The 24,398-nt window shown below is 37.0% G+C and overlaps 12 protein-coding genes across 12 annotated transcripts; 6 read left to right on the forward strand and 6 right to left on the reverse strand.

Moving 5' to 3' along the window:
• Nucleotides 1-1,471: 1,471 nt before the first annotated feature.
• On the forward strand, nt 1,472-2,317 carry C9374_001476 (uncharacterized protein; the record flags this gene model as incomplete). The annotated part of the gene is made up of 1 exon (XM_044690780.1): nt 1,472-2,317. The coding sequence occupies one exon, from the start codon at nt 1,472-1,474 to the stop codon at nt 2,315-2,317; it is 846 nt and encodes a 281-aa protein (XP_044551136.1).
• A 224-nt stretch (nt 2,318-2,541) lies between these two features.
• C9374_001477 (uncharacterized protein) lies at nt 2,542-4,181 on the reverse strand (the record flags this gene model as incomplete). The annotated part of the gene is made up of 3 exons (XM_044690788.1): nt 2,542-3,064; nt 3,127-3,408; nt 3,496-4,181. The coding sequence occupies 3 exons, from the start codon at nt 4,179-4,181 to the stop codon at nt 2,542-2,544; spliced, it is 1,491 nt and encodes a 496-aa protein (XP_044551137.1).
• Nucleotides 4,182-4,801: 620 nt separating this feature from the next.
• On the reverse strand, nt 4,802-6,286 carry C9374_001478 (uncharacterized protein; the record flags this gene model as incomplete). The annotated part of the gene is made up of 2 exons (XM_044690789.1): nt 4,802-5,642; nt 5,811-6,286. 2 exons carry the CDS (start codon nt 6,284-6,286, stop codon nt 4,802-4,804), a joined length of 1,317 nt encoding a protein of 438 aa, XP_044551138.1.
• A 427-nt stretch (nt 6,287-6,713) lies between these two features.
• On the reverse strand, nt 6,714-10,205 carry C9374_001479 (uncharacterized protein; the record flags this gene model as incomplete). The annotated part of the gene is made up of 2 exons (XM_044690790.1): nt 6,714-7,230; nt 7,360-10,205. The coding sequence occupies 2 exons, from the start codon at nt 10,203-10,205 to the stop codon at nt 6,714-6,716; spliced, it is 3,363 nt and encodes a 1,120-aa protein (XP_044551139.1).
• Nucleotides 10,206-10,696: 491 nt separating this feature from the next.
• On the reverse strand, nt 10,697-12,679 carry C9374_001480 (uncharacterized protein; the record flags this gene model as incomplete). Its single annotated transcript, XM_044690792.1, has 2 exons — nt 10,697-11,953; nt 12,047-12,679. The coding sequence occupies 2 exons, from the start codon at nt 12,677-12,679 to the stop codon at nt 10,697-10,699; spliced, it is 1,890 nt and encodes a 629-aa protein (XP_044551140.1).
• Nucleotides 12,680-13,107: 428 nt separating this feature from the next.
• On the forward strand, nt 13,108-15,078 carry C9374_001481 (uncharacterized protein; the record flags this gene model as incomplete). Its single annotated transcript, XM_044690793.1, has 1 exon — nt 13,108-15,078. The coding sequence occupies one exon, from the start codon at nt 13,108-13,110 to the stop codon at nt 15,076-15,078; it is 1,971 nt and encodes a 656-aa protein (XP_044551141.1).
• A 224-nt stretch (nt 15,079-15,302) lies between these two features.
• Nucleotides 15,303-19,574, forward strand: C9374_001482 (uncharacterized protein; the record flags this gene model as incomplete). The annotated part of the gene is made up of 3 exons (XM_044690794.1): nt 15,303-15,472; nt 15,580-16,036; nt 16,122-19,574. The coding sequence occupies 3 exons, from the start codon at nt 15,303-15,305 to the stop codon at nt 19,572-19,574; spliced, it is 4,080 nt and encodes a 1,359-aa protein (XP_044551142.1).
• Nucleotides 19,575-19,709: 135 nt separating this feature from the next.
• C9374_001483 (uncharacterized protein) lies at nt 19,710-21,550 on the reverse strand (the record flags this gene model as incomplete). Its single annotated transcript, XM_044690795.1, has 2 exons — nt 19,710-21,196; nt 21,460-21,550. The coding sequence occupies 2 exons, from the start codon at nt 21,548-21,550 to the stop codon at nt 19,710-19,712; spliced, it is 1,578 nt and encodes a 525-aa protein (XP_044551143.1).
• Nucleotides 21,551-21,601: 51 nt separating this feature from the next.
• Nucleotides 21,602-22,067, reverse strand: C9374_001484 (uncharacterized protein; the record flags this gene model as incomplete). The annotated part of the gene is made up of 2 exons (XM_044690796.1): nt 21,602-21,805; nt 21,948-22,067. 2 exons carry the CDS (start codon nt 22,065-22,067, stop codon nt 21,602-21,604), a joined length of 324 nt encoding a protein of 107 aa, XP_044551144.1.
• A 38-nt stretch (nt 22,068-22,105) lies between these two features.
• On the forward strand, nt 22,106-22,830 carry C9374_001485 (uncharacterized protein; the record flags this gene model as incomplete). Its single annotated transcript, XM_044690797.1, has 2 exons — nt 22,106-22,114; nt 22,492-22,830. The coding sequence occupies 2 exons, from the start codon at nt 22,106-22,108 to the stop codon at nt 22,828-22,830; spliced, it is 348 nt and encodes a 115-aa protein (XP_044551145.1).
• Nucleotides 22,831-23,110: 280 nt separating this feature from the next.
• C9374_001486 (uncharacterized protein) lies at nt 23,111-23,810 on the forward strand (the record flags this gene model as incomplete). Its single annotated transcript, XM_044690798.1, has 4 exons — nt 23,111-23,165; nt 23,262-23,275; nt 23,496-23,613; nt 23,794-23,810. The coding sequence occupies 4 exons, from the start codon at nt 23,111-23,113 to the stop codon at nt 23,808-23,810; spliced, it is 204 nt and encodes a 67-aa protein (XP_044551146.1).
• Nucleotides 23,811-23,838: 28 nt separating this feature from the next.
• Nucleotides 23,839-24,370, forward strand: C9374_001487 (uncharacterized protein; the record flags this gene model as incomplete). The annotated part of the gene is made up of 2 exons (XM_044690799.1): nt 23,839-23,902; nt 23,958-24,370. The coding sequence occupies 2 exons, from the start codon at nt 23,839-23,841 to the stop codon at nt 24,368-24,370; spliced, it is 477 nt and encodes a 158-aa protein (XP_044551147.1).
• Nucleotides 24,371-24,398: the final 28 nt, after the last annotated feature.

Consider the following 24,398-nt stretch of genomic DNA (forward strand, 5'->3'; position numbering starts at 1 on the left):
TAAGAGATGATATCAATCAGTATTTATCGAAATAGAGCCTCACTTCAAGTTTTGGCTTGACTTTTCTATCATTTTGAACTTTGAAATTTTTTTAAAAATATTCCACCTCCAGCGACAAACTGACTCTCCAACATAGGAGCTGATTCATTCAACAGGTACATCACTGTTCATGTCACAAACAATACAAATACTCTACAAATCTCTCACACACACAACGCTCTACGTTTAATTATCAGGAGAGGATCATGTCAAGCAACATCACCCTCACGGTCATATTCAGCGGCTAGGAGTACCACATTTCCGCGTCAGGAGTCAGTCATCAGCACACAACCATAATATTAGTGTTCTACATGGTGAGTAACACTTCATATATCAATTTGAGATACAGCTGATCAGTATTTATTGAAAAAGAGCTATATTTCATATTTTCGCTGGACCTCTCTATCATTTTGAACTTGGAATTTTTGAGTCCAAAATATTTTTAAAAAAAATTTCCAAGTCCTCAAAAACCTTGTGTTCCAATTTCATTGCTTCTCTCTGGTTTTACAGTTTGAAACACCAGTCCGATAATAAATAATCATCCTCTCTTCATTTACAACATTAAAATTTTTTTTGGGCCAATTTACCTTCAAAATTCAGAGTGAAATAACTCAACAACCACTTCACATCTCTTAGAAATTTCAACACCATTAGAAAGCAAATGAAAATTAGCCTAGGATTTGAGTATATCTCGTCCTCAGCAGTTAACTTCGGACCGTGGACAGGACTTATTGAACAAAAAAAAGAGTAGGTGGAGCCAAACCCATAAACCATTCATGTAATCATACTTAAAAACATATTGATTATTGATACTTGATCTGTTCCAAGACAGCAATCATCTTCTCAACACGACCAGTAACCTTGTTTTTAAGTTTGGTCATTGCTCTGAATTTTGGCTTCATGAGAGAAAACACACGTAAATCCTTTTTTAAAATGTCATCAACTCCGTTTTGCTTAATTCATTGTTGTAGTTAATTGTATATTTCTAAACGTTTCTCAATTGATGGCCTTTGAAATAATCGATTTAAATAAAAGAAACAGTTTGTAACACAACCGATCCTACCTACTCATCGTACTCATAAATCTGTTAGAATAATTGAATGTTTGCTTTGGCTGCAGATTTTTATAAGACCCTTATCCTCGCATTTCTCGCATTTCGCTTTCCAGCTTCTCTCGCGATTTCGGTTCACAAGACAGCACTCCACGGAGTGTTTCACTACTCTCAAACAGCATTGTGAAGCCCGGTTCCTTGTTGTTACGGTTAGTACCATTTATATAATTTTGAAACTCTATCATTTACTTGATCACGAAATTGATTGGTCCAATTGGTGGTTTTTAAACTGAGATTCAACACACCAAGCGATGCTCCTCACAAAAAAATTGAAACTTCAACCTTAATACTCTCACGAAATAACACCGCCTCGTCATCACCATGAAGTGCTCTAGTGCTACTTTGAAGAGACTGCTCATGAACAACACCTCTGTTGCATTCAATCTCTCCAAACGTATGTTGCCTAAATCCTTGATCGTTGGAACCTCGTTCCCTTTTAAGTGTGGTGCCATGTCTTGTTCTTGGAACCAGCCACATCCATCATTAAGCCCTCGTTCAAGCATTTCTGGACAGCCACTTCAATTTCGCTGTTACGTTGATGCTTATTCCTATGCCAGGGAGCAAGGACTTTGTGCACTTCCCCCTCTTGAAAATGGCGATGAAAGAATGACTCTTGTTTTGGATTTAGACGAAACATTAACCACAGTTGAGGCAGACAACAGTATTGATTATCAGAGTTTAGGTATGGAAAGTTTTACCATTCCAAGTGGATATTTGGTTGTGAAACGTCCTGGGTTGGATAAATTTTTAGTGGACATGTCCAAATTGTTCGAAATCGTTTTATTGACAGCAAGTGTGGACCATTATGCGGACTCGATTTTGGAATGTTTACCAGATGTTTTCAGTCATCGCCTCTATAGACATCACCTTTTTGAAACAAAGAAGGTTTCTGAATTGAATCGAGATTTGAAAAAGGTTATCTTCTTGGATAATAATACTGGCTATTTACGTGATAACTTTGATAACATGATGTGCGTGAAAGGATTTTCAGCAATGTATAAAGAGTGCGCCAAAGATACTGAACTGGAAAAGATGGCTGACGTTCTGAAGAGAATTGTTGAATCAGGGAAGGTCCACGAGGAAGTTAAAACATGGAACAAATTATTTGCTGAAACAAATAGACCCTTATTCGAAAAGGAAATGCTTGAACAATTAGGAGTACAGTGAGACAACTTCATGTCTTTAAACAATTGAATCTAAATTTCAATGACATACAGTCTTTTGTTTGAAGATTTGGCTTAAAATCATGACTTGTTCTTGTCGAAATTGTGTTCGTTGCGGTGATTGGTAACAGGCAATCAAAAAAATTCATCGTTTCTTCGCATATTGACTTTGCAGCATCGTTTTGATTGACACCAATTTATTAAAAGTTCAAGTCATTCCCAAATAGTTTACACGAGTTGATGAGAAGGCAAATTGGTTGGGCTAATCTCGCATGGTGTAGTATTTGGAGTGACGTATGCGTTGGTTGTAAACTTCAATGGAGCCAATTCCACCCCATCAATATAATTCTCAAAGACCAATTCCACCGTTGCTGCAGTATATCCATTGCTTGGATTTCTAACCAACACTTGCCATTCGAAAGGTTTAACTTCACTCAAAACAGTTGAGGTCCAGACATTGGCGCCGATCGTTGTGGTTCTAAAATCACGTCCATTTGGATTGGTAGCTTGCCATAAACTCACACGAGTTGGTTTCTTTCCATTCTTCACACGGACGTTGATAATCACACCTTCAGAGACCCATTCACGTGTGAATGTGTATTTTGGTAAAGCAATGTTGTTCAAACGAGCATATTGATAAGTGAGAAGAACCTCCATGACATCAGAACCGCTCATGGAGTGGCCACTATTTGGTACATAACGAACATACTTTTCACCTTTCACTTGTCGATAGGAAAGATCATTGAGATCTCTTGGGTTTGTTATTAAGGACATTGTTGTTAAGAAAGAGCAACAAGACGCAAAAAAACTTACGGGGCAAAGAATTCATCACCCATAGCCATCACTTGATACTTGGGAATGGATTTCAATCTTCGATAATTGAGCGGATCCACAATATCTGTCAAACTCTCAAATTGTGGTTTGTAAAGATAATCCGTCACTCCATTGGTAACATAGTCATAGAATGCCCAAGGCCATGCACACAAGTTGTTATAAGTATGTTCAATAAACTTGGCAGTACCAAAGGTTGGAATGACGAGTGGAATGATCGACTTGACACGATGATCCACACCTCCTAATAAGATGGTTGTCCATCTTTGATTAATTTATACAAATATAGCAAGGTAATGAAACAACAAAAGTGTCAACCCTAAATTTCATGTGACATTAATTTCAACTTACCCTCTCTTGGAAGCACCGCTCACAGCAAAGGACTCCAATTGATAATTCAACGTTTGTTGTACGAATTGCACCACTGCATCCATTGCCAATTTCGATGCCTTCACCATTGGCAATTGAGTCACATACAACAAATTACTGGAAGTATTATTCATAAACTTTTCCCATCCATAGCCAATGATTGCATCTTCACGACGAACGAGATGAGCTGGATCTGAATTATAAGTCATGACTTGATTAGGAATCATGAATAAATTTGCTGCAATGCTTTTAGTGGTCGAAGCAAGTTTTGAAGAATAGGCCACAATGTTGGGTGGAGAGGAATTGGCTTCAGAAATTCCTGGAGCAGGGAGACCGACATCGCCATTGGTAATGAAGAAGAAACCTTGAGAGTTGGCTCGATTCAAATTATTTGGGATGGCTACAGTTACGTAATGATACCAAATATGGGTAGAACCAATTTCTGATTCTGGCAACCAAGCAACAGAGGTAACATTCAATGTATAGACAGTGGCATTGGCACCGACAGCAGTGTCAACGAGCTTATAGGAAAAGACACTGCTTGGTGAGTGAACGTAATTGTAGAGTGCGTCTCTAAAATTTGAAGTGGTGCTGTCAGTTGCCAAAACAACAGTCATGGCACAGCAAGCCAAGAGGACAGCAACAATCAAAGTTTGAATACTCTTCATGTTGATGACGGGTGTGTGTTATTATTATTTTTTTATGATAAGATTTAACAGGGTGAATGCTTATCACTTTACATTAGAAGGTAAGTTTTGACATCCGATACGAATTTACGAGACAATTTCGTACACAAGCACGATTCAATTGTGCGCCTCCTCTTCCACCTTTAACCGTGGATAGACTAATGCTTTTAACTACTTCCTTTTCTTGTGTACGCACGCATTGAACAATTTAAATTGTGTTCTCTTATTAATACCTCCAACAAATTGTTCACAATATTAAAGTTAGAAAATTTAAAGAGCCCGTGAGATGAAAGGGAACATGTAATGAAAAAGTATTGAATACCAGCGTGCACCTTTTTGGTGTCTTGTTCCAGTGTGTTCACAATCAAATTCGAATTGTAATACTGTTTTCTTTTTTGGTTTATGGTTTTAAGCATTCAAATTTTCATTCACAGTGAACAATGGCCGATTACGACAAGAAATGTACAATTTTTATTGAGAAGGTCATCCACTCTCACCAGAGAGTTTGTTTCCACACCAATGACTGGCTCTCAATTCTCAATATATTATACACAATCATGACCGTCAGTACAAGAGATATTTTAACTATTACTGCGCACATTCTACACGTTATTCTCATCATTGATGGTAATTTCCTGCATTTCTACATGTTGCAACGAAGGAGTTGCTGGAGATGGTTCTTCCTTAATCATTTCCAATTCTGATTTCTTTTCATAATTTTCCTCAACCATCGTCATGACATCTTTTTCAGTAATTTCATTACTTGTGGTGGTTGTATCACCATTCGAACCACTAGTGTTATTGCAATTATTTTGATTCGAATTCACAGGAATGTTCGCACAATGCACAATACTTTGTCGACGACCGTTCGTACATGTATTCAACACATAATTTCGAGCATCCTTGTCACTTTGATCATTCCACAATGGAATGTATAACAACATGACAAACACAGCAAAGACTAAAACTCCCAGTGCTTGCAACAAGTAATCCAACACGTGTAAATAATTTGCATAGTTACTCGTAAAGAATGAAACAATGGCTGAAACAATTTGTAAAAACGAGCTCAATAACATTCCTAACATGAGTCCACAAATTTTGGTAAAGGGTTTTGTCATGAATTTTGAAGATTCCTTGTCACGTGCTGCAGAGACATTGCGTGACGTTTTTCTCACGTACCATAAGAGTCGAAGACTAATGACACAAAATACTGTTAAATTCATTAAGGAAAGAACGCAATAAATGACGAGAAGAATGATTTGGACAGGAACGACTACGGAACTATTGAGAAGTGTCATTCTTGCCAAAAGGTTCATGATGGCATTGAGAATGACGAGAATGGCCATGACACCACTACAGATCATGTTGATGGAGAAGAGAGACCATCGGAGGAGAGCGTAATACTTTTTAGAGATGGTTCCTGCAGCTGTTGCTGTGGTTAAACTGTAAGTATCAATTATTAACATCATATCAGTGTTTTGAGTAGTGTTTGTTTTTAGAAATTTGAAAGTTTGAATTTGTGTTCAAATTTTCAATGAACAACCCGTCGCGTGTGTGTGTGTGTTCAAATTCAAAACGATTCAATTGAATTCATGATTGGACACTACTTACAACATATCTTGAAGAAATCCAGTAATAACTGTGATGTTCACAATCGCAAAGAAAGCCAAAGCATTTTCCATCACTGAAAAGACCCACTCGACAATCATGTAATCCAACAAATTTGGAAATCTCCTCCAATCGTATCCATTCATATATTCTGCTGTGCTGTTGTACACCACTCGCAACACGAGAGCAACAATTTCAGTGACTACCAAAACACCAGTCAAGAAAAAGAGAATCTTTTGCTTGAATTTCATTTCATGACGAGCTCGAATGTAAAAACTCAATAAAATTCCCATCAGTGAAGAAAGAGCCACAATGAAAATGGCTGAATTACATAGAGCGCCAATATTCTCTGCTGTGGATGGTATTGAACTTTGTGTTACATTGATGGATCTTAACAAGAGGGATCGAGTTGTTGTTGTTGAGAAGGTGTGAAAATTTGTAGTTTCTGACAATGACGAAGAGTGGTGTGAAAACAACATGTGATGACTTTGGGTATTCAACACTCGACTCTAGTAAAGCTTGTTGGAATGACAACTGTTTTTTTTTTGTGTTGTTCTCTCGTACTGTTTGGTGGCGTCCAGTGAGTGAGTTTCAAACATCATGAGACCAACAGGTGCCACACAACGGCAACTCATACGAGTATGGTATATACTTGTGGTAGTAGTGTAGCGGAAGATTACGGACCACCATATGTTTTCTAAAAATCGATTCACACCTTTTGAAAATATTTTTTGTCCTTTTTTGTCAGTCGCGCACCAAACCTTTCCAATCCGTACGCACTTGTTGGAAAGAGGCAAGTTTTGGCCATGAAGCAGCAACATTGTGAACGTCTGAAAAAAGTAGATGACATCTTGGATCAGAAAGTGCTGTATATTTCAGCTTATAAAAAATCACTCTAAAAAATCGTTAATTAAGGATGGAAATCATTTGTTGAATTTTCTGAGAGATGGTCACAAAATCTGGTCTCTCACTAGCTCTTAAACTCCAACAAGCTCGAGTTAAATCCATATAGGCCTCTGTTACCCGCACTAATTTTTCCAATGATTGTTCTTGTTGAGTCTCATTGGGCAATATGAATTCCTTAATCCAAACTTGTTCTTCCTCACGATTACTGAAGGGAATTTCAGGTCGAATACCATTCATGACCATGGTTGGAACTTGGAAGGGAATGTGCGATTCTTGAAGTTTTGGAGATCCTGTTAAATCTTGTGCTTTGAATCGAGAGAGTTTGGATGAATTGGTTTCCATAAATGGAACTTGTTCAAAATATAATTCCCACAAAATGATACCAAATGCATAGACGTCAATCGCTGCATTCATTCCTTCCTGAACACCTCCTGACAATATTTCAGGTGCCATATAGAATAATGTTCCAATATTAGTTGTCATGGTTCCATTCATTGTTCCAATGACTTTACTCAAACTGTGTGTGGTGCAATGATGTGTGAACATAATATAATTCATGAATATAATTCAACAAAAATTCCAAAGTAAATAACACAAATATACCCATTCCATTCCATGTCCTTGCATTCACACAATCGAAACTTACCCAAAATCACACACTTTAGGTGTTAAATTATTGTCCAGCAAAATATTTCCTGGTTTCAAATCACGATGCACTATCATGTTTGGTTTCAATGAGTGCAAATAGGCCATTCCATTCGAAATTCCCAACAAGATGGAAAGCTTTTTCGAGAGTGCCAATTTTTCCTTTCCAACTTTACATTGATAAATTAATTTATCCAAACTTCCTCTTGGTAAATATTCCACTACCATGAATTTTCCAGTGTCAGTCATGCTCACTCCATAAAAGTTCACAATATTGGGATGTCTTAATGAGCTCAATAATGAAGCTTCTCTTTCAAACTCTTCACTTTCTCCCTGTAATTCTGAAAAATCTAATTTCAGACTCTTCACAGCAACTTCTGTACCGTTCCAATTTGCGAGATAGACCATACCGTTCGAACCTTCTCCAATCTTTTTAACAATATCCAAATTTTCAATTGGAATAATGTACTTTTCTTGATCATGCAAGGATTGTCGAGTACTCGCTACAGATTTCGAGCTTTGAGCATGAGCAGGCGGAGTGGTCGTAGATCCAGTGAAAATAAATTTCTTATCAATTAATGTCTTTTCTAATTTCATTTCAGCTTTCTCCTTCTTTTCTAGCTTTTTCAACTTTTTCACAATGATATAAACTCCATACAAGACGGCAATGCCAAATGCAATTCCAACGATGAAGAGTAAGACTCCTCCAATTAACACTACGGGTAACACAACGGAATAGGGAAATCCAGGAGGATTTTTAGTACAAATCATGGCATTTCCATTCGAGCTTACGGGTTGAAGAGAATAATCTTGATTGCATGGTACGATTTGAACTGGAATGGAAAAGAATGTGTCACTGCTCAGTGTCAAATTTAAAGTCGTATTCGATAGGAAATCAATTGAGGAATACACAGAAAGGTATAATCCATGAAGGGTTAAATAATCTGTAGAGAGTGAATCGACGGTGACTGTCATGTTACTTCCAACGCTGACTCCCATAGGAAATTCAATGGATTTGATCGCTTGATTATTCTTGTCCTTAATTTTCACAGTAATATCTACTGGTTGACCTGGATACAACGACAGTGAGGTTGGCATTTCCGTCGCAGCTTGTCCTTCTTGATACTTGACAGAAAACTGAAATTGTGTTCCGTCAATGGGTGTTGCAATGTTGTGTCCATAAGATATTGCTGAATTCAAACCTGATAACGAGGTTGACACTGATTGTAAGAGTGTGGGATGCGTGGTGCTTTGAGCAAATAGGCAACCACCTGAATATGAGGCAATGTTATTGCTACAAGCAGAATTCATCATGTAATTGGAGGTGAGAGAAGACAAGTACAATGCTCCTCCTCGGTTAGCCATATTATTTTGAAGAGTGCTGCTTTGAAGAGACAAGAAAGTGGTGTCTTTCACATAGATGGCTCCTCCATTTTGAGTTGCTGAATTTCCTGTAAATTGACAATTTGAAATTGCTACTTTTTCTTGTTGCAAATAGAGAGCTCCTCCGTAATTAGCAGAATTCTTGGTGAATTGACAATTCGAAATGGTGAGATTTCCAAAAGTCATTCCAATCAAAATGGCACCTCCATTTTGTCCCTTGTTGCCATTAAATGTGCAATTACTAAATGTCACTGATGATAATTTGAAATATCCAACCATATGTTCGATTTGAACGGCTCCACCTCCCGTGTTTTGTTGAAAAATCGAGTTTTGAAAATTCACAAGGGAAGCTTGATAAATTGACATCAATAGAAGGTCTCTATTATTGATAAAAGTAGAATTTGCAATGGTAAGGCTGTAAGAACCGGTGAGTTGAATCAATGCCTTATTGCTGAGATTGGTTTGATAGTTACCAGAAAAAGTACTATTTCCAATGATGACACTTCGCACAGAAACAATTTTGAAATCCAAATTACTTTTCTCAAATAAAGTTCTTCGAATCGTCATTGAGTCTCCAAATGATATCAGTGTTTGTTTGGTGGTGAAAAAATTGCATTCATGCAGCAATAAACTTTGAAATTGAGTGAAAATTGCTAAATTATCATTGAATGTGGTCGATAAAAACGTCATTGTTGAAAACTTTAAAATCAGGTCAACATTTTCAATGGACGATTCGGAAATGCTCAGTGATTTCGAAATGACATCCACAACCATACTACTATTAGTTATTTTACATTCTCGAAAGCTTATTGCATCATTGACATTGGAGATGAACCAATAACAATTGTAAAAATTCGAATCATATATCATGGTTGTTTGTTTTTCGTTCATCTTGTAAATTGCAGAGCCACTAAGGTTGCAATGATTCATTGACGAAATAATCATTTGTTCCTTGAAAATTGTGTTCTTTACATCGAACGAATCAAACTGATTGGTGATGTTCAAAGAGGCAGGAGCATTAGAAAAACTAAAAAATTCACTTCCCTGACAGTCCAACAAAACTTTGGACGTGTCAGGTTTTGATCCAAGCCATATGAATACAAAAGTTGCAAATTTTGCCGAATTAGGATTCGTAAACTTGAAATTACACATTTCTGTAGGAATGTCACTCATTACATTGATGGTCAACTGAATTGCGTATTTAAAATTGATGGGAAGCGAGGGCAATTGTTCATCGATGGCTTGAATTTGTTGTTGGATGGAGTAACACGGATATGAACTGTTAGTTCCACACGAAGAGGCACTCGTTGTATTTTCTAGAGAGGAATTTAAAATTAAATAGGTGCTGTATTGATATTCTTGAAGAACGACAGCTGCATGTACATGTTGTTGAAAGAACCATGTCGATACAATTATCGTTATTGAGAAGAAAACTTGGAGTAGAGATGTGTTCAAGCTTTTCATTTTCGGAAAGAGAGAGAAGGACAGTTTGTGGAGTTTGTTGGAAGGAGTGGATGGTGCAACGCGTGTTGTTGCAGTCATGACCTATGGATGGACACAGCAGCGTTTTTTTCTGAGATGCAAAGTATCCGTGGTCTTTGAGGAGGAGACCAAAAAATATGGTGTGATGTCACTTGTCAAAGAGTTTGTCCTAAGGAGTTCATACAAATGAAGTACTTGCTGCCAACTAATCAACTCGCGTAAATGACAGTAACAGCAAACGCCAGTTGATCATGTTTAAAACGTCATTATCTCCATTACAATGCCACTTTATTGAATTTCTCTCAACTTCAACTTGCCATTCCAATCATAATGGAATAAGTTGTAGTCGATCATCGGCTGTAGTAAGGTTGGTCAATCAACAATTCATCTCAAAAATACTATTTAACAAAAAAGAACCATGTTCACATGAAAATGCTAGTAAAATGTATTTGCACAAAGAACATTCACTTAATTCACTGACTATGCATGGTATGTTTGTCAAAATGTCGATGTCTTGGATATTTCCAAAGAGGATGTCCCTCTCCTTCTACTTTCTGAACATGATCTTCAAATTCTTTTCCTACTTCTTTGAAAACATTCACAATATGCTTCACGACATAATCTCGAATAATTTCTTCGGTACAAAATGGACTCATTGGAAAGGCCTTAATGGCTGACAATAAATGTCCATGTTTGTTTTTACGAAAACATCGAGTGTAGGAGAGAGCTGGTCCATCTTGTTCGATTCGTTTCAAATGAAGAACATTTGCAATATGTTTTTGATATTCATTGCTTCTGTTGACCACATTGGGATCGCTCTCTTCAAATTCTTTAGCATATTGTTCTTGGGCATTGATTCCTTCTGGATAGACTCTAAAGAGTGTTACAAATCCATTGTCCAAGTCATTCACAATACAAATATTCTCAAATTCAGAGAGAGCCGTCCGCAACGCGTGTTGTACTTTCACTAAATGAGCAATCATGGACTGATAACCCTCAATTCCAAACAATAACAAGGTGCTGTATGCAGATAAAGACATGGCAGGTCTCGAACATTCCAGTGTGTAGCATCCAGGTTTGTAAACGGAGAAATTGTACAAGTAATGCATGACATCTTTGGGACGAGAGAGATTATCCTCAAATTCTTTGCCATTCTGGAAGAGGACACACGAACAAACGTAGTGAGAGAATCCAGTCTTGTGGAAATCAATTCCAATTCCATCGGCTAATTTCAGGAATTGAATTCGTTCAAACACGCTCTTGATAGCAGGAAGAACATATTGAGTGTCAATTTGGAGAGGATTCTTCTCAAAATCGTAATAACGGAAAAAGAGCCATGGCCATCCAATCACAGAGTCGCAATAAACGAAGGGTTTGTAATCGAGTTGATATTCCTGAACAATCTTGTCACGAATTTGAACAATGCTTTGAACATCATCGACACCAAATGGGTCTGTTGATCCACATGTGGCAATAATGCAAGCAATCTTTTCCCCATTACGAGCAGAATCACAAAGTTTCTTGTAGAGATCGTCCTTATTCATGGAATTGTCATCATTGATTTGAACTCCAATGACATTGTCCATTCCAATGCCCATCCAATCGGTCGTGTTGAATTTACAATAGTGGCCAATCTCTGAAACAAACACTTTGACCTTGTCACTGTCTCGAATACCTTTGAAACGATATTGCGTTCCGAGGCATCTTGTCAATGCAACTTTAAGAGCGTACTAGGTTTAGGAATTTTAAAACAAAGTGTTGATCGTGCACACATGAACAGTTCGATAATTAAGCTACACACATAAAACAAAATTTTCACTTACCATTTCATTTCCTGTTCCACCAAAGGTAAATACTCCATTCGCTGTTTGTGGATCCCAACCCACCAATTTTGTCAACATTCCCAACGATTCAATCTCAGTCAATGCGACATTCCAAGCATATTCATCTTGCACGATAGCCACATTATACAATGAACCAAAGAATGAACTGATCAATGCTGGAATATTGGAAGGAGGATTGACATTTTCCAACATGATTGGTGAAGCTAGATCCATCACACCATGAAAGTATTCTGAAACTTTGGAAATGACTTGTTTAGGTGAAGAAGGATGAAGTGGAAGTTCTGCTTTCGCTCTATACTTGACAATATCTTCTTCCGTATTCAGAATTCTTTCAGCGTTACCAATGTAGGAACTGTGGGGATTATCTGTATGTTTCAATTTCAAGATCTCATCCAGAGAATGTTTGACCAATTCCTCAAAGTTGTGATCTCGTTTCTCATCGAGAATGGGAGAAGGATACGCTGGTTGAATTTGTTCCTCAACAATCTTTTGAAAGAGTGGTACACGAGTTTTGGTTTTTGAGGGAATGTGTTGTTTCTGTTTGGACTTTTCTGAAGGTCCTCCACCCAAGGAAGAAGACTTTTGTTTGGCTACCTTTTTGAGTTCTACCATATTCTGTACGAAATGGTTGTTATGATTGAGTGTGTCAGATCTGATTGAAAAGATGTTTGGCCGTGAAACAAGGAAATTCAAATTACAAAGATCTCCCCACGTGGTTTTTTAAAATTTGAATAATAAATTATTATTGAGAAACCAATAGTTTCAATACCATCTTGGATTTCGGAAAAGGAAGCTACACATAATCGAGTAATTTCCTTCAAAGAGTATTCAACAAATTTGATCTGGAGTTCATGAAAATGTTATAAACAGTGCAATGAATAATCGTGGTTGTTTTGAAAATTCCAAAGCTATCATGCTGTTATCCAATTTCATTTGAACCGTGTGTTATCGCACGCCATGATCTTCTAATTGACTCTGTGATGGTCAGGATTCAATCAAAAACGTGATTCGGGTTTTGCAATTTTTTGAAATAGAAAAAAATGCAAAGACTTTGCAAGCCTTTCCTTTCTCAATCCTCGTCTCGTTGCAAAACATGGATCACTCGTAAAGGCTCATCATCATCACCTTCCATTCTTACCCACAATAACAATAACAACAAACTTGGTGCTTTGAACAACGAATGCGGTTGTCAACATTCCTATTCAACCACAACAAGTCAATCCGTTGCAAGTGTTGCTGTGGTGAATGAAGAAGCAGATACATTTTCATCAACAGCTTCACAACCATCGGAATTGATACAGGAAGAATTACAACAAACAGAAGTACCACTCACACCTGCAGATATGGCCACTTCCGAGCAAGCAGCTTTGGAGGCTATGGAGAGAAAATTCTACGTATTGCCTTCAATTTTTGAACAATATGGTACTCCGAGACCACCCACTATTTCTCTCATTCATCAATATTCGGATGGAAAGGCTACCTTTGACTATCCACCACAAGATGCCAATGATCAAGCAATTTCACTAACTGCACAAATTCCCAATATTGACAAGACATATCCTAATCCTAACTTGGCCCAATACTATGCACAACATAATGCACAACTTCAACTCCGAACCTTAAAAGATAATATTGTGGATTCACAACCATATTATCGTCTTTCTAGTTTTAATTATAGTGCACTAAGATATAGTTTACTCCGATCGGGATTTAAGAGATTGGGAAAGGATGTTCCTGTGGTTGAGAGAGGATTTATGAGTGCCAATGAAGAGGAACAGGAGAGACGTTTCGAAAGTTTCATCAAGGAACCATTTTCAATTTTCTGGGGACGTCACTTACCTGCTCACTTTTACCAACACTTGAATGCATTTCAAAGAGTGAATCATTTTCCAGGATCAACAAATTTGGGTCGAAAAGATTTACTCTTCATTAATCTCTTCAGACAACAGCAATTGATGGGTGGATCTGAATACGACTTCTTCCCTGATAGTTTCTTGTTGCCATACGATTACAATGTTTTTGAACAGAGATGTAAGGAACAAGAGCTCTTCATTCTCAAACCATTCGCTAGTAGCTGTGGAAGAGGTATTAGTGTTTATAATACAAAAAAACATGCTCCAATTCCACAAGATAAACGTATCCTCGCTCAGGAATACATTGCGAATCCATTGTTGATTGGTGGAAAGAAATTTGACATGAGACTCTATGTTCTTGTTTCCTCCTATGATCCACTTCGTGTTTATTTGCATCATGACGGATTGGCACGTTTCGCAACCGAAGAATACGACATGGAAAAATTAGATAGCGTCTTTTCACATTTAACCAATTATTCACTCAATAAGAAGTCAGAGGCATATGTGAGAAATAACGAAGAGGGCGAGTCCGAAGAAGATGGATGGAATGAACATGCTCATAAATGGAGCATTCCATCTCTCAAGACTTACCTCAAGAGAAACGGCTTCCCAGTCGAGAAGATTTGGGGAGATGTTGAATCCCTCATTGTCAAGACATTAATTTCTGTAGAAGGACGAATTCGTCAAACGTGTGACAAGGTCAAATTACCATCCACAAAGAACTGCTTTGAAATTTATGGTTTTGACGTCATGATTGACAATGATTTGAAACCATGGCTAATTGAGGTCAATATTATGCCCTCTCTGGGAGTGTCATCTGTGCTCGATAAGCGGGTAAAGGTCGATGTGTTGAGTGAGTCATTCCACATCATTGGTATGGTTCCTCACTCGCGTTCCAATTACGAACAAGAAAAACAGAGCAAACTTCGTTATTATGGAGAGTCTGTGAGCGCTCAAGAAAAGTACATTCTCCACGATAGTGAAGATGAATTATCGAGATTACACAACTTTAAGCGAATTTATCCACCTGTGGATGGCAATCCTGGCCGATACGAACACTTGTTTGCTGAACATGTACCATCCAACAAGATTTTGATCGATTTTGAAAAAGAAAAGCTTAATCATAGTATTGAATCTCTTCACAAACTCATTGCATAAACATGATTTTCTCGTAAACTACTAAACAAGATGAATTCACCTCAAACAACATTGTGGCCAATCGCAATCATGATCTTGGAGTTGAAGTATTGTTTGCCCGCCAAAAGTTTTACATTTTTTAAAATTAAAAAAAACAAACTGCATCCTCTTTCAAATACATTTTCCTTGACCAATTGAAATTGAATATCGGATTTGATTATATAGGCCAATTTTCAAAAGAAACAATGTCAGACAATGAGGACCCACAAAGTCCACTGCTTGTGCATCAACAATCGAACAATAATATTATCAATGATACATCTTTCGAACCAGGATCCCCACAATTAAATGTTGACAAGAAAGAAGAAGAGAATGCTGCACTGGAAATATTCGAAGGCACTCGTCTCAAATTTTTGTAAGTTTCCATGAAACACGTATCGTTTAGCTAACAACAGATCGTCTTATCGGAATTTTCTTTGATGAAAAAATATGAATCACTTCATCACAACCAACCAACAACAGCCACACACTCGGATTTCGAAATATACCACAAGCCATTCAACATTTGGAAAATGAAGAGGAAATTGTGTATCTCGTCGGAAAACATGTTTCAATATTTAATTACGAAAAACGAACACATACATTTATTTTGAAAAGTGGCAATGTTTTGGAAATTCACGCATTTGCCATATCCTACAACCGAAAATTTATTGCATTGAGTGAATCAATCAACTCTGCAGATTCAAAACGAAAGAGTCAACAAAATCTCAATCAAACCAAAGAAAGTACAACAGAGTATCAAATATCTGTTTACAACTTTCGAACTGCCAAACGAGCACGAGTACTCAATGTAGTGGGAACATCGGGCAAGCCTTCTCCAGTCATTTCAATGGCATTCTCGCGAGATGCCAAATATTTGACAGCAGTAACCGATGAACCAGATCAATCTATTTATTTATGGCATTTAGAAAAGTCAAACGTAAGTATGAATAGGAATCGAGAGTTGCAGCTTTCGAACACGTTAAATTTGAACTTGATTTGAATATACATGCACCATCCCACAGAAAGTATCAAGCAAAAAGATTCCATTCCGTGTGACTCAAATCACCATCAATCCTTACTCACACTGGCAAATGGCCACAACAGGTCCTGACGACATGAAAATTTGGCGTTTCACAGAAGGCGAATTAAAGCATATTGACCCAATTGGAAGTGACAAGTACACGTATCGATGTCACACATGGTTTGATGATGAAAAACTACTTGTAGGTACAGAGGAAGGTCAAATCCTTGTAATCGATGGAAAAAATGTGGTCAAGACATTTTCCAATGTTCATCCAAATGCTTCGGGAATTTTGTGTATTGAGGCCATTGATCGAGGTTTTGTATGTGCTGGTGAAAATGGCTACTTTTCAGTATTTGAAAGAACCTATGACTCTGAATATTTTAATCATTACAAACGTTTCAGAACATTAGAAAAACGAAAAATTGTTTCAATATGCGTCTCTAGGAAAGAAAATAACGTTATTTGCTGCTACGATGATAACAAATTTGCCTATTTTTCTTTAACAAATGTGGACATTTTAAAAGAGAATGACAATAATTTCACCTTATTACCGATTGGATTTCATGGTCAGCTCGTGCAGGGATTAGCAACCTGTGTACAAAAACCTCTAATGGTTACGTGCGGTTCAGATCGAACTCTTAGAATATGGAATTACATGAAGAGACAAGTTGAACTGGAGAAAACTTTTGACGAAGATATTTATTGTGTGACCATGGATCCAACAGGAACACGAATTTTGATAGGTTTTCGATACAAACTAAGCTGCTTTGCCATTCTTTCAAAAGACCTCTATTTATTACATGATTGGCATGTCAAGAGTTGTAAAATTGCCACCTTTTGCAATGGAGGACAATACTTTGCATGTGTATCTGCCACATCCATACTCATCATCTCTTCATTAACCTTCCAAGTTGTAAATACTTTGAGAGGACATTCTGGAATTATCAAATCGATTGTTTGGGGAAAGGATGACATTCATTTAGCATCAGCAAGTTTTGATGGAAGTATTTGTCAGTGGGATCTCGTTTCAGACAAGTTGCGAATTTTTGAAAATGTTGTCAAGACATGCAACTTTCGATGTGTTGCCTATGATCACAAAACGAATACCTGTAGTGCCGTGGGAAATGATGGAAATGTATGGACCTTTAGAAATGGATCACTCTACAGCCAAATACCGACACGAGAAGATTTAACTTCAATCATTTACAGCTCGCACTCTGAAGTTGCAGTCATTGGAACCACAAGTGGAAAATTATTACTGTATTCATGGCCTCCCGAAAAACCTGTAAACAACTCGGACAAGGCCCTTCTCGAATATGAAGTCCATAATGGTTCAGTGGTTTCACTCATGCTTACCAGTGATGAACGATTCCTTTTTAGTTTGGGTTCTGACGATACACTTTTCATGCTCGAATTGGACACTTGGAAAGAGGGAAAGCCATTGCAATTTAAGCATTTTGAATTTGACAAATTCTATGACTTGTATTATACATTGAAAGCAAGTGAGGAAGAAATTGAACAACAAATTGTCGACTTGACAGAAAGGTCAAAACAAGCTCATGATGACCATGAACGAAAATTTGAGCAATTAACCGAACAATACACTCAAGAAATGGAAAAACAGCGCATTCAATACACGAATGAAATTAAGGAACTCAAACGTGTCAATAACCAACTCGTGCAACAACTCACAGATCAAGACATTTCTTTTAAGGAAAACTTGAACAAGGTAGAATATACACACCAAGAAGAAATTGACAAGGAACGAATCACTGCCGAGTCCAACGTTGCTGAATGTAAAGCAAAATATGAAAAGGAAGTGGAAGGATTGAAAGAAAAATTGGCCTACTTTGTCGACTTGGTAAAAGTCATGACAGAAAAACATGAAGAGGAAATTGAAAAACTCAAACAAGAATACGAAGAAGAAAAACTTCAACTAGTAGAGACGTATGACAATTTGAGTCAAGATTTTAAACAACTTTCGAGTGTGTATCAATCAACCGTACAACAAGGAGAGGAAGATTTTGACACACAACTCAAACGAGTGAAAACATCTCTCATTCATACCATTGAAAAACACAAACAATCTGTGATTGAGGCCAAAGGTGAAGCTGTCAAAAAAGGAACCAAAGTTGAAGAACTCAAGAAGGAAATTGTTGCTCTCAAAAATAAGATTGCCAAACAAGAAGAGAAAATCCATCAATTAGAAAAGAAGCATGATGAATATCGTACCACCATAGATACTCTTCAGGTCGATAAGAAGAAACAAGAAGATGCAATTTTAATGCAAGAACGTGACAAGAAAGACCTCTTCCGTCAAGCCAAAGAATTAGAACAAATGAGATATGTTCTTACATTTAAGTTTAACAAACTCAAGAATGAAGTGTCACCAAAAGAGAATCTCATTTCTGAATTGAGAGAAGATTTGAAAAATATTGAAAAGGAACTCTTGCAAGCCAAGATTGAAAATGACAATTTGCAATCACAAATTGCTCAAAAGAATGAAAAAATTGAAGTCATTCAATCCGAATCTGTGAAACTGAAACAAACTGTCGATGACAAGACACGTGTACTCGTGTTATTAATTCAAGAATTGTCCAACTTGACAAGTAATGGAGATTCCAAACTCACCAATGTCCATCTCAAGAAAATTGTTTCTCGTTACAACACCATTCTCACGAAGGGAATTAAAGCAAATAATCAAGGAGAGAAATTACGAGACACGATTGAGGAATTTGAGAGACAACGAGGATTTTTGGAACAAACAATTTCAGGTATGAAGAGAACACTCTCCACACGTGAAGATCATTTGAAGGGTGATTTAGTTCGAAAGAATAATGAGAATTCTGTCCTTGTCGAAGAAATTAATCAATTACGAAAGGATCAAAAACAGTACAAACAACGAATTATTTCACTCGAATATCAATTGAAGAATGCATTACATTTCCAACAACAGCAACAGTTGCAACAACAAGGAAAGGAGTTTAATACTTCAACGGCAGCATCGACCATTTCATCAGCAAGATCGAGACGTGCAGGTAGTGCAACTTCGGTGCGCTCCTCTCTCAATAGAATTCGAACACCTGATACATACTTTGTGCCGATTAATAATGGTACTACAATTCCAGGTTCTGGATCATCATCGGATAATACCATTACTGGTCTCGACCGAAAGAAAGTTGCAGAGTTTGTGGATAGTTTGGAAAAGAATAACAAACGTTTCGAGCAACAGCAACAAGAAATTGACAAGCTCAAAAATTATGTTCAAAATTTGTTGGAAACAGAGGAAAATATTAACATGCAAGATATGATAGAAACCATACAGACACCGTCCGTGACACCAACCATGGTCATTGAGAGCAGATCGAGCTCTTCAACCACGAATGCTGCCAGTAGCACTCCAGCAACCACAACAAAATTGGCCCCCATTAAGCTCAACAAGAATGCATGAAGAAAATAGAGTGCTGTCTGTTTGAATTTCAAGGAAACGGAATTTCTTTGGATGGTACATTGAGTGACAAAACAAATTTGTTGAATGACTGAACAAAATAAGACCTTTTAATAATAGTAGGTATGATTAAATCAGTTAAGGTAACAATAAATCAGCCTCAAGCAATTCCTTTTCAAAACCAATTTTGATCGCTGTGCGTTTAGAAATTTTTGGTAAGCCCTCTGAGAAGCCCATGTCCTTGAGTGTGGAAATGGCTTTTTCAACAGCAGCCTTCTTTTCAAGTCCTGACTCGGCATATTTCGTCACACAGTTCAAGAGTAAATGATAACCATTTTCTTGCTGTACTTGAGCAACTCTGAGTGGCTTGATCACGAATTCATTGGCACTACCAGAAGGTACTGGAGATGAAGAAACATTGCTCAAATACTCTGGAACGTTTTCTGAGGAGGACGAAACGAGCACAATAGATTGTGAATTGCTCTTTCCAAAAGCACGTGAAATTCTTGCTTCATAAACTTGCTGTGTAGCTGGAGCGTCCAAGTGAATGACCAAATCTACATTTGGATTCATTGGAGATGCAATATTGCTACAGAAAGCAATGCCATTTTCTTGCTCGTTGAAATAGCTGAAAGAGGTCATCGCTCTTGTAGGGGAAATACGGCTGCTGATGAGAGAAGAAAATAGATTATTTTCAGCCATTAAATAGTGAGCGTGAATGACTTTTGCAGAGTCACTAAAGACTGCAACCTTCTTGTGCTTATTTTCTGATAAAATTTGATACAAGACCTTCAATTGCTCAGCAGTATTTTGTGTCTTGATGACTGATTGTTTCACGTTTTGCTTGGTGATGGTTTCTTCACTAGTGAGTACTTCAACATTTTCAGAATTTCTCAAAAATTTAGAAAAGGTACCCTCAGTATCATTGATGAAAATTCTCTTAGCATTTGGAGAAATATTTTCTGGAGTAAAGATTTGGTCCATCATGGAAGCCATTGGACCCTTAAACATGGAACAATCGTCAACAATCACAAGCTTGACATTACGGAAGTAATCCGAGTTCTTCAAATGATCTACAAGTCTTCCAGGTGTTGCAATAATAATCTCTGGCTCACTGGCATCGAGCATTGAAATTTCCTTTTCAAAACTTTTTCCTCCGCATGTAATTGCATATGACAGTCCATAGACATTTTCTCTACGAGTTTGTGAGTGTTCATACGCTTTATAATCATCGTATTCCTCAATAAGTTCGTGACCTTGTTTTCTAGAGGCATTTCTATTGTAGGTGTCAAAGGATGGCTTTTCAACGGAGGCATTTGGACGTTCGCTTTCTGGCAATGAATTAATGTATTGATCCACTTGTCGTCCAACTGCGAGAGCTGCCTCACGGGATGGAACAATAATCAAGGCACGAAAACCAGGTCGCTCCGTCCATCTCTCCTCACGAATTGCCTTTGTAACAACTTCAAAAGTTGGAATTAAGTATGAAAGAGTCTTTCCGGAATAGAGTGGTGCTTGGATGAGAATGTCCTTATCATTTTCAGATGATGAAACAACTTCCAAGGCTTTGTTTTGAAAAGATGTGAGAGAGGGAATTGCAAATGTTGAAGCAACTTTTCCAAGGTCTATTGTGGATGGAGTGTTGAGTGATGTTGAATATGATGATTGTGCCAATGACAAAGCCGAGGAAAAAACAAAATATAATGAATTTTGAAGATAATGTTATGGTGTTATATGAGTATGGAATTGCCATATCATAAAAGTATGATTTCAAGGTTTAAAGTACAATAAAATTCAATTCATCATCATTTGTTGTTATTTTCAAAGAAAATGACATTCCGTGTAAATAAAACTCTCACGTTGTATGATTTGAAAGTACTCAACCTACCAATTTGATAGAATCGTACCGAGGAATGAGTCTTCCACAAAGCAGAAGCATTGTGCAATGAACGGGAACATAATTTAGTGAAACTCTTCATTTTTTTCATTAACAACAAAATAATGATACGCTTTTGATGAAAATTATTAAATTATTGAGTGAGAACGACAAAGGTAGAGCTTTTTGAAAGAGCAATGTGATAGGTGGTTGGTGGGGAGTTTTGGTCATTAAATTTAATTTGCAGTTTCTTCATGGTCTCTCCCGAATTGCTGGACGTGAGAAGCCCGTTCACATCTTGAAGAATGAAATAGATGTGGGTAAGAAGCTCTGGTTGATTCTTGAGTATTCCTTCGCTCTGTGTTGTTGTTGTTTGCAACCCATCAATTACAAGACCATAGCCAATTTGTAACGGAAATATTCCCAAATCATCATCAAACGATTGAAAATTAAAAATGTAACTGTATCACTTCACATATCAAATCCAAACAAATACATACATGGATCACTGTTCCATTGGTATTATCAATGACTCCGTATCCCTTCTGTCCTTCAATCGCTTCTAGACTTTGTAAATTGAAAGAAGCCTTTGCTTGTAAATCTCGGGAAAGAAGACTCATTTTTCAATAAAACTGTCATCACACAACACGTTCAAAAAATGTCTTCGGTAGGTATCATGGATTTTTTGATTCCGTTTGTCTGTGGTGGCTAATAATCTCTTCTTGTGTTATATGAACAATAATACAACAACATAATCAATGTAAATGATCCGATATATATGTTTGTTTTGAATTGAACAATCAATTGGATGATGAATGTATGTTGATGATGATGATGGTGCTGATGGATGACTCGAATTAATCTCAACAAAACAACCATATGATCATTGAAACTTGCAAAATAATCAATACATTGTTTGAAAACAAACAATTAATATTTCGGAATCTTGTTCCGTGGATTATTTAAATGAATGTTTATTATTATTATTATGGGAACAAATTCAAAATAATATTACATACTTGGCCTATCATTATAAACCAAAAGGCCTTGGATACTCTAGTAAACCCTAAGCCTTTTCTCAACGAATCGATAGGAAAATCTGTTGTTGTCAAGCTCAAATGGGGTATGGAATATAAAGGACTTTTGAAATCTGTGGATCACTACATGAATTTACAATTAGCAAACAGTGAGGAATGGATTGATGGTTCATTCAGAGGAAACCTTGGAGATTTGTTAATCCGATGCAATAATGTCCTATACATTCGACAAGTTGATCCAGAAACTGAGGAAAAGGAATACAATGATCCTAAAGCAACATCTTCACTATTGAGACAGCAAGGCAATGGTGGAAACGTAACAGAACAACAAGACATGAAGGAATAATTTATTGAAATCCATTTTGTAAAATTTTCTCACTCACTCATTATTGTTCTCTTCCTCATTTTGCGTTTGTCTGATTAAAGTATCAACTCTCTTGGTTCAGTGATCATCGTCTTCACAAAACGGGCGAAGAATGAACCTCTTCCTAGTTCCTTCTTGCTGGTCTAGCGCAGTCAATTGTCAAACAACAAAAAAATTCGCTAACAGTAACCTTCCACAACCTGCATCCTCGGTGAAATCAATTTTTGCTTGTCAGTGATCAACAAGAGATTCAAAAAAACGAATGCCCTATAACGAAACAGAGATCAAGTGTGTCGTCGTGGGAGACGGTGCCGTAGGTACGTTCTTGCATTGTTCCATCCGTAATCTGTTTATACAAATTTCAAACTGTCAATTCTGTCCAACATTTATTATTGATCAATTTAAAACAATAGGAAAGACATGTCTGGTATGTTATCATCATACACACGCGCCATCTCATTGAATGATATCATCGATACTATTGATCACACACATAACAAAATATTTTACTTTACACATGATGATGATGACAAAAATGTGGCAATCATTCATCATCCATCACCAACCATTTGGAACTCATACAAATTTTCAATTCTCAACATCTTCAAACCTTCATATTCGATATATTCATTTGCATGTCACATTAGGTCAAAGTGTTTGTCGATAACAAATTCCCCGAAGGATATGTTCCAACTGTTTTTGAAAACACCTATCTCATTCAAGAATATAGAGGATTTAAAGTAAATCTTGGAATATGGGATACAGGTAAGTGTTGGAGAGTGCCAACATTGTAGAATTTAGTGATTTTGTGAAATGGTTCTAAAATGGATGCATCATTATCTTACTAATTTTGAATGATTCTATGGTTGTTGAACTCTTGCTGAAATGTTTGATAATTGTGGAACTCTTGTGAATGATAATTGTCATGATTCTTCTCAACAATAGCTGGACAAGAAGATTAGTATGTAATATGATACAATTATGATGATGATGATGACTCATTTCAAAAATCATCTTGATTTACTCCAATTTTTCACAATCTTTTTCAACAGCGGTAGGTCATTGACACAATTTATTGAAATTTACCATTCTTTGTACATTTTTATCAGATCGTCTGAGGCCACTTTCTTATCCAGGAGCTAATGTCATTATCATTTGTATAAGCGTTGTCGATCCAAAACCTTTTGAAAATGTCAGAACCAGATGGTTGCCAGAAGTCACACATCATTGTCCACATGTTCCCATTGTTTTGGCAGCTACAAAAACAGATCTTCGTGAAGATCAAGCTTCATTGAAACTTCTTCAACAACGAAATTGCAAACCTGTCACTTCTCAAGAAATTGAACAATTTGCCAAAGAAATTAAGGCATTCTCCTTTCAAGAATGTTCAAGTAAATTGAACAGCGGAATTAAGGAACTTTTTGAAAAGTGTATGCAAGCAGTATTATTTCCAAATGAAGGAAAAGAAGGATCTAAAAAACAAGAGGATTCAAAGAAGAAGAAGGATTGCTTAATGATGTAAACATGATAAATTCAAACAATTTGATTGT

Source organism: Naegleria lovaniensis, assembly GCF_003324165.1.
Source record: "Naegleria lovaniensis strain ATCC 30569 chromosome Unknown tig014, whole genome shotgun sequence".
NCBI lineage: Eukaryota > Heterolobosea > Eutetramitea > Acrasida > Naegleriidae > Naegleria > Naegleria lovaniensis.